The sequence below is a fragment of the Triplophysa rosa genome, unplaced genomic scaffold, assembly GCF_024868665.1.
Source record: "Triplophysa rosa unplaced genomic scaffold, Trosa_1v2 scaffold160_ERROPOS316587, whole genome shotgun sequence".
Taxonomy (NCBI): Eukaryota; Metazoa; Chordata; class Actinopteri; order Cypriniformes; family Nemacheilidae; genus Triplophysa; species Triplophysa rosa.
Genome location: NW_026634165.1, coordinates 69234 through 78567, shown reverse-complemented (window position 1 = coordinate 78567; position 9334 = coordinate 69234). Strand labels below are relative to the sequence as shown.

General features: G+C 38.7%; 1 protein-coding gene across 1 annotated transcript; it reads left to right on the top strand.

Annotated features, from left to right (window-relative positions):
- The first annotated feature begins 1124 nt into the window (after window positions 1–1124).
- LOC130549724 (transmembrane 9 superfamily member 2-like) lies at window positions 1125–6825 on the top strand. The gene is made up of 3 exons (XM_057327026.1): window positions 1125–1311; window positions 1402–1573; window positions 5967–6825. The coding sequence occupies exons 1-3, from the start codon at window positions 1210–1212 to the stop codon at window positions 6032–6034; spliced, it is 342 nt and encodes a 113-aa protein (XP_057183009.1). The 5' UTR covers window positions 1125–1209; the 3' UTR covers window positions 6035–6825.
- Window positions 6826–9334: the final 2509 nt, after the last annotated feature.

Here is a 9334-nt window from a genome sequence, read left to right as displayed (position 1 = left end):
TTATAGTGTTTACTGTTTACCTTGTTTACCCTCCAGCTACAACAAAATACCATTAAGTATGGGCAGAAAATGCGTTGAATATATCAACAGATTAAGTCCATTTACAGAGAGCCTTCTAGGCTACATTATCTGTGCGTTATTTTAAAAACAGACAGTATGTATAATTAAGAAGAATAATTATATGCCTAAACATACAGTCAGAGTAAAAAGCTTGGCAGATGAATGTCTAGAGATCAGACTGACAGATGCTATAAGGTTTTAGCACTTTCACTGCTGTGTCTCGCTGTGTTAAGAAGGAGCTCCATGGCACGCAGGCCACCCTTCATTGATTTTAAACGCTCTCAACAGTTTTATCCCAGATAGCACAATCCATCTGGTTTACGTCTATTTGACGTCTGCATTTACATCTGCAAGACATCTTAAATACATAGTTTGCTCATCTTCAATACGTCTCGGAGACGTCTAACGTCTGTAATATATCTGCTAAAGATCTGGAGATCTGCTGCTTAAAAACATCTGCTAAACATCTTAAAAAGAGCTGTTGTACATCCATTCTAAATCATAAACATCTTACAGACATCTTCTAGATGTCTATATGACGTCTGAGAGCAGACATCTCCGAGACGTATTGCAAACTTGTAAAAATTGTAAAGACTGCGTCAGGTGATGAAGGCTGGACTCGCAGAGATGGAGGGAGGGAGAGAGAGCGTGCACTAAAACTGTCTTTCGCTATGATCAATCCACGGGTCATGCGCGTTCTGATCCGTGGGGCGTGCACGATCCGTGCGGATCATAGATCTTTCACGATTCGATTAACCATTATATGTGTTGAATTTGTATTATCAGAGCTTTCCGACTTGTTCACGTGAATGAGGGCAAATGTCTCAGTTGGCTCAGTCAGCATATAAGTGGCACCGAAATGAGGCACTGAAATCTGCGTTTTTATTCGGTCCAGTTACATATTGGCGCCGGGTTTTGGTACCCAACCCTACAGATCAGTCTGCGCGGCTGTGCATGTTCTCTTCACAACCACTTGTGTACCCACATTAGATTTGAGATAGAGACATTTGCATCTAAGCAAAACATGTTGTTCCATATCTGCAGTAGCTTTGTCGAAGCTCTCTGCATGTGTTTTAAGCTTTTGATGACAGGGGCTGATTTTTTCTGAAAACAAAATCTCTTTGGTAAATATTTTGCAGGTCTCATCAGATGTATTATATGTTTGGCTTCCTTTTCCTGGTTTTTATCATCCTTGTCATTACCTGTTCTGAGGCCACCATCCTCCTCTGCTACTTTCATTTGTGTGCTGAGGTGAGATTACAAACTGTACATGTGTTGACAATGACATACATATTTTATGGGATTCAAGCTTATTTGTTTTGTGTATGTGTCATCTCCTAGGATTATCACTGGCAGTGGCGTTCCTTCCTGACCAGTGGATTTACAGCCATCTATTTCTTGGTTTACGCTATCCATTACTTCTTCTCTAAACTGCAGATCAGTGGACTAGCCAGCACCATTCTTTACTTTGGTTATACCATGATTATGGCTCTCATCTTCTTCCTCTTCACAGGTTTGTGTTTGTTTAAAAGGCATAGTTCACCCAAAAATAAAAATAATTGACTCACCCTCATGCCATTTTAGGCCTAATACAAATTTTTAACCACATCTGCCAGTGGCCATTGACAAATTTAGATATCAATTTACTCTAAGCTAGTTAATTAAACATGTATGGACAATAAATAGTTCTACTGCATTTATAAATCTTCGTACGAGTGAATTTTAACTTTTTTAAAACATTTTATGTACAGTGGCTAACATAGATGATGAACAATTATATATGAATCCTAGAATCATAAATAATTAATGTTGCGGCCTTCCATCAGGTATGTGTCACCACATTACGCGGTTACGAAAATAAAGAAGGCAAAAGTTGATAATATAAGAGAAAGCTGGCATCACCAAAAATGTGGGTACCATTCAGTGGCACAAGAGCCACAATACTATTCCATATTTTTAATCAAATCAGATTGTTTTCAGCTGAGGAAAGGAAGTCATATACACTTAGGATGGCTTGAGGGTGACAAAATTACAGTAGGAAATTACATCCACAAAGTAGATTGATAGTTGTTTTTTGTCATAACGGGGGATTTGTTAGTAGTCAGATCTGAAAATACAAGAACCAATAGATGCTGTTTGTCATTTGGGTGATTCTACAGGTGCATCTACAAAAATGTGAATATCATATGGCATTGGACAAAACTACGTGAGCGTGTAAACACTGAAAAGGCTTGCGCGTAATATATAAACCTGTAGAAATTGCAAATCTCTACATCTCACAAAAACCAAGACTGTGCACGTATATCAACAGTTACCAGGGGAAATAACAATCCCCCTAATCAAAGCAGATCACAAAGCAGACATCATAATACGAGACACGACGGTGCCTGGATATTCACGTCGGGGTATTTCAACGCGGAACACCGAAAACGTTAAATTATAATATTGTATATTATGTTATATCATAAAATATTTTACTAATCTATGTTACTGGCTAATCTACAAAAAGGTGACCACTGGTAATGCACATTTGCTATGGCTGAATGCAGAGCGGAAGTGCTTTCATATAAATTAAAATATTTTTTTATATTAACCCAGTGTTTCTAATAAATCTCCTTAATGCACTCATTTGTTTTCCTGCATTTGGGCCAACATATAAAATATTACTTGATGTGAATTCCTTAGATCCTATTTTTCCCAATTCTCTGCCATCTCTCGTTATGTCATCGATTTAAGAGTGGCAGCAACAGCCAATCACAATGGGAGTTTCAGAAAGGAGCAGGGCCAATGGCATTTACATTTAGTCATTTAGCAGACATTTTTATCCAAAGCGACGTACAAAGTAGGGGAAAAAAAGTAGAAGCAATTTGTGAAACAAAAGAACAACAATGCATAGGTGCAGTACAACTGGTCTCAGTCAGCCTATCACAGTATACGAAGCTAAGAATTATTTTTTTTGGGGGGGGATAGGAATGTAGAAAAGAAGTAGAAGACTGTACTAATGGGTCAGATGTTGACGGAAGAGATGTGTTTTTAGCCGATTCTTAAAGACCGCTACAGAATCTGTTGTTCGATTGCAGAGCGCAGGGATCGGGCGGTTACATACTGTAAGTCTGAATTAGCGAGTGAAGATATGGGGGTGCCGAACCAGTGGTGGTTTTGTAGGCCAAGAACAGAGATTTGAATTGGATGCGAGCAACTATAGGGAGCCAGTGCAACCTAACGAAGAGAGGAGTGAAGTCTCTTCGGCTCGTTGAAGACCACTCTTGCCGCTGCATTCTGGATCATCTGAAGAGGTCTGGTTGTACAAGCTGGAAGACCAGCCAGTAGAGCATTGCAATAGTCCAGTCTGGACAGGACAAGAGCCTGGACAAGAACTTGCGTAGCATGTTCAGACAGGAAGGTCTAATTCTCCTAATATTTTAGAGGATGAATCTACAGGACAGGGTGGTGCTGGCAACATGATCAGATTAAAATCACAAATAAAATTGAATTGAATTGAATTGAATGATCAGCAAAGTTCAGCTGATCATCAGTTACCACTCCCAGGTTTCTGGCCGTTCTGGAAGGAGTAATGGTTGATGAACCTAGCTGGATGGAAAGGTCGTGCTGAGTTTTCTGGTCGGCCGGGATCACGAGCAGTTCAGTTTTTTCAAGGTTCAGCTGCAGGTGATGGTCCTTCATCCAGAGTGAGATGTCATTCAGGCATGCCGAGATGCGCTCAGAAACCGTCGGATCATTAGGCTGAAATGACAGGTGAAGCTGTGTGTCATCCGCATAGCAGTGATAGGAAAAGCCATGTTTCTGAATGACAGAGCCTAGGGACGTGGTATATATGGAGAAGAGCAGTGGTCCAAGAACTGAGCCTTGGGGTACCCCTGTACTGAGATGCTGGGGACTCAGAGACTTCACCTCTCCAGGATACTCTGAATGACCTATCCGAGAGGTAAGACTCAAACCACTGTAGCGCCGCTCCAGAGACACCCATAGTCTTGAGGGTCGACAGGAGGATGTGGTGGTTGACAGTGTCGAAAGCAGCAGATAGATCCAGGAGGATGAGCACAGATGATTTAGTGGCCGCCCTTGCCAGTCTCAGGGCTTCGATGACTGAGAGCAGTGCAGTATTTTTTGTGCAGTTGCAGTGCAGTTTGAAACCAGACTGGTTGCTGTCCAAGAGGTTGTTCTGTGTGAGAAATGAGAAGAGCTGGTCAGCTACCACACGCTCAGGTTTTTGCACACACAGGTTTTTGCAATGTTGTCACAAAATCGCAGTGTCCCCCCCCTTAGTGCCAAAAGTCAAAATGACTCGCGCACGTGAAGAATCCCAGCTCGCGTGCGCGTAGAGTAGCACTTGCGCATGTAGTCAATACTGTGCGCAAGCGACCTGCTTTGACTCAGGGATTTGTTATTTCCCCTCGCAAGTGTTGATTTACATGCACAGTCTTGGTTTTTGTGTTCAAATAGGAGATTTGAGATATCTAGAGGTTTACATTTTTTACTTTTCAGTGTGCTCGCGCAGCTGTAATCTGCTTGCACTTTGTGTTTACACGCTCAGGTAATTTTGTCCAATTTCTAACGCGATATATGTTGAAAAAGTTATAAAAAATATATATATTCTAGATTCATCGCACACAAAGTGAAATATTTCAACAGTTTTTTTTTATTCTGACCGTTGTAACTTACAGTTAAGGAAAAGTAAAAATTAAAATCTAAAAAAATTAGAATATTCAATTTTGAGCTTAATTAGTTTGATAAATTTTGAGTATAAATGCCGGGTAACTCATGGGCTAGTTCAGTTCGTGCAACCACAATTATGGGAAAGACTATTGACTTGACACTTGTCAAGAAGACAATCATCGACACCCTCCACAAGGAGGGTAAGCCACTAAAGGTCATCGCTGAAAGGGTTGGCGTTTCACAGAGTGCTGTATCAAAATATATTAATAGAAAGTTAACTGGAAGGAAAAAGTGTGGTAGGAAAAGGTGCAGCATAAGCAACAAGGATGCCGGCAGGCTTAGAAAGATTGTCAGGAAAAGCCGATTCAGAGCTTCACAAGGAGTGGACTGAAGCTGGAGTCAGCGTATCAAGAGCCACAACACATGCCTCCATGCCACACCGCATTGAAGCAGTAATTAGTGCAAAAGGAGCCCCAACCAAGTATTGAGTGCAGTGCATAATTAAACATACTTTGGAGATCTTGGAACATTTCTGTCTTGTACATTTTTTTTTGATTGAGAAAATATTCAAATTTTTTGAGATACTGATTTTTTTATTTTCCTAGGCTGTAACCATCGTAATTAAAAGTAGAAAACTGTTGAAAAAAGTAAAATAACTTTTTTGAGATTTTTTGTTTGTAACCACACATGGTGATTCAGGTCATAACAATACTATATTTATTGTAAAAAAAAGTGTCTAGGTGAAAATCATGATGTGTGTGTAAGAGAGAGAAAGAGAGAGAGAAAGAAAGGGTAGTCTCTCAGTGTTTTTGAAATGCAAAATATATCTCCAATTATACAATCACCCATGTATGTGTAATTGTTAGTGCACTTCATTCCCTGCTAAATACATAAAAAAGGTATTTAATGTTACTGAGTGGGCGCTGTTTGATGGAAGACATTTAGGACAGTTTCACCAACAAGGCTAAACCTTGTCCCAGACTAAAATGTATGTCTGAAATCTTACCTGAAAGCAATATGTGCATTGACATCTTAATTTCAGTGTGATTGTATTATCTCAAGGCACACCATTTTTTTGTAATGCATGTTATAAAAGCGACTTAAATGTCCTAAATTGATTAAGGCCTAGTGCTTACTTAATCTAAAACTGCCCCACAGTGTTTTAAATAAGATGGTGTAGTGATAGTGGTTTAGTAATCTGTATTTTTGTTTCTATGTTTTGTTTCCAGGAACAATTGGATTCTTTGCCTGTTTTTGGTTTGTCACCAAGATCTACAGTGTGGTCAAAGTGGATTGAATTAAAGATTGGATTACTGAACACTTTCCAAGAGGGAGATCCCAAAGGGAGACTAAATCTGTTGTCACAGTGACTGCTTTCAGTTAAAACTTTAAATCAACACTACAAATTCCATTTACCTTGTTGTGTATTTGTGCGTTAGTAGTGCATTTTCAACTATTTGAAGAAATTAACACATCATAGTTTAACTGAATACAGCAAAACGCATGTTGGCCATTGCAACTTCTAAATAACTGTGTTTTGAAATCGTGGCGTGTAAATATTTCTTTTGCATAAATCACAAAGAAACTAGCTCAAGTTTCTCATTAAATCAAAGATTCCCAATCTTTTCCCTTTATATACTAAGAAAATAGAGATTTAAAAAAACGAAGACTTCACCCTTTTACTGAATTAAAGCGGCTGTGTGAATTTTATTTTAAGCCTGTTAATACTATACAAGTTTTTCTTGGGTAACAATTGTGTATAACCAGCTGGGGAAGGGGTTGTATGTTTAACTTTTTATTTGGTCATATTATTGTCTTTTTCCCTCCATGTATTTGTTTTCTCAGTGTTTATGTCTCAAAACATTGTCTGCCTCATGAGACAATTTTTGTCTTGTTTGTGAACATAAGTGGCCTGTACACAGGGGGTAATAGGGTGAAATAATTTAATTTGTTTAAATGCATACATATGCATTAAAAGAGTTAAGTAGCTTTATAGGCCACCATGTTTTTTGAGCGAAGATATCTCAGATTTTGAACTGGGACAAAAAATACAAATACAAACATAAGAAATAAACCTAATTCTCCAAAGTGTTGGTTTACTAGTTTTAATGTGCAAAGTAGATGTCTAGATTGAGAGTTGAGCTTTTCCAGTATATTGTTTTGTTCTATAATATGTAATATTTGTTTATGACCGTGCAAAATCATACGGTTTTACAAACACTTTAGTGCTTCATCTTTCTTGTAGCTCAGTGGTTAGAGCATGGCACTAGCAATGCCAAGGTCATGGGTTCGTTCCCAGGGGATTGCACATAGTCAAAATGTATAATATAATACAATGCAATGTAAGTCGCTTTTGATAAAAGCGTCTGCCAAATGCGTAAATGTAATAAGAAAATAACTATTTCCGAAATTGCCATGTTACTGCAGAGCATTGCAGAATGCAGGGTTATCATTGGTAATGTCCCACTTGAATGTTAGTCTTAACAGCTGCCAACAGCATTATGTGGATTCAAGAGTGTCCAAATGTTAATCCCTTGCAAAGTTTTATTATCCACAGGTGTCACAGTTTTGAATCAGAATTCAGTTAAAAATGGAAACCAAAAATCGCAAATTTACTGTTATATTTATACACTGCTCAAAAAAATTAAGGGAACACTTAATCATCACAGTTTAACCCCAAGTCATTTAACCTTCAGGAATATCAATCAACCCGGTAAGGAAGCATAAGTGATTGTGAACCATTTTTACTTGTTTTGGTGCAAATGAAAGTGACAACAGGTACACTGGAGAGGCAACAGCAAGGGTGGTCTGGGGAGGACCATTTGCACAGGGTCTTACAGACCTCCACGTGCTATGAAGTATCGGGGTGAAATCCTCAGATCTATTGTCAGATCTTATGCTGGTGCAGTGCAGAGCTCTCCTGGTGCATGATAATGCCCAGCCTCTAGGCAGTTTCTGGAAGATGAAGGCATGGATGCCATTAACTGGCCCTCATGTTCCCCAGACCTAAATCCAGTTGAGATCCTCTGGGATCTCATGTATCCGAAGCCATCAAGTAGCACCATAGACTGTCCAGGAGCTCACTTATGCTCTGATCCAGGTCTGGTAGGAGATCCCCCAGGACACCATGTGCCATCTTATCAGCAGTATGCCCAGACATTGCTGGGAGTTCATACAGGCAAGTGGGGCCATGCACATTATTAACATAAATTACTGTGGTGAAATTCAAACAAGTTGAATGAGCCAGTATTTTCGTTTTTTACTGTGATTTAACTGTAATTCCTGCCCTGAATGTGTTTATGATTTTGGCTTTCATTGACCATTGTCACATTATTTTGTTCTCTCAACATCATGCAAAGTATATAAGTGAAGAGTTTTAACATGCATATGTCATTCATTGAGGTCTAATATAGTGTGGTTTAGGTATTCCCTTAATTTTTTTGAGCAGTGAATGTCAAGGTAAAGTAAATGTTTCACTCTAAGCAGAATCTGTATTTTATCATAACATAACATTCTTGCGTTTCTTCGAAAACTTTAAGTGTATATCTAAAGCACTCAATAAAACAACAAGTTGACCATAGTGCTGTAGTGCAAATGTAGTGTTACATTGCATGATCAGTGATCACACCAAAAAGAGCCCTGACGATTTTGTGTCCATCTATAACCGTAAAAACACCACAAAAATTGGCCTATTCTGCTGGCCGAATATAACAAACAGTTTGATTTTGTGTTTTAGTGGGCAGTTTGGATGACATTTTTTAAATTTCAAAAGCTATCGTCGTTGTGTTTCTGTCGCACCTCGTCAAGATAAAGTTAAAGGACATGTGCGGTGGACCATCTGAGTCAGATAAGACACTCCTGCCTAGGGTTGGGAATCGAAAATCAATTCCAATTTGGAATCGGAATCGAAAGGCTAGGAATCGGATCGGAATCGAAAGGAATAGGAATCGGATACTTGAGATTAAAGTTTGAATTCCTCATCAATTCCTGTGTGCATATTTTCAGAAAAGTACATGCGTTGCATGATCTGCTGATATCTCAATAAAAGCCCTTATGAAAATTATCTATATTTCTTACTATAGTAAGCATAGTTTAGCTATAGAATTTGCATTAAAGCACAGGAATCACAAATTAACCATAGTTGCATTATAGTAACTGCAGTTTAACCATGATGTAGTTCAACTATGATAATTCAAATTGTAATAAATCAGAAAAGGTGTGTTTCTATGTGTAAATATACACAAAACGCTGCTCATAAATATATATATATATTTTGCAAACAAGTCAATAAGCAGGCTAAACGACCATACAGGTTGATATCTAAATGTTTTACTACAACTGTGGAATCGAAACTGGGAATCGATAAGAATCGAAATCGATAATCAGAATTGGAATCGGAATCGATAAAATTGAAACGATTCCCAACCCTACTCCTGCCTGTTTGAACCCATGGCCTATCTTTTGAGAGGAACTTGTGGATCAACAAATTGAGAAGGTCATCCATGATGCGTTGGATTCCTGGAAAGTGGGTGCTAATGTCATCTTGAGTGTGAAAGGGGTGGTGAGATAAGGAATGTCCTGTGCTGGACAGGTTAAA

Coding starts and splice junctions, on each gene's coding strand:
- LOC130549724 (XM_057327026.1), top strand. CDS start 1,210: ATGTATTATATGTTTGGCTTCCTTTTCCTGGTTTTTATCATCCTTGTC. Junction 1,312..1,401: donor ACTTTCATTTGTGTGCTGAG/GTGAGATTACAA, acceptor GTCATCTCCTAG/GATTATCACTGGCAGTGGCG. Junction 1,574..5,966: donor CATCTTCTTCCTCTTCACAG/GTTTGTGTTTGT, acceptor TTTTGTTTCCAG/GAACAATTGGATTCTTTGCC.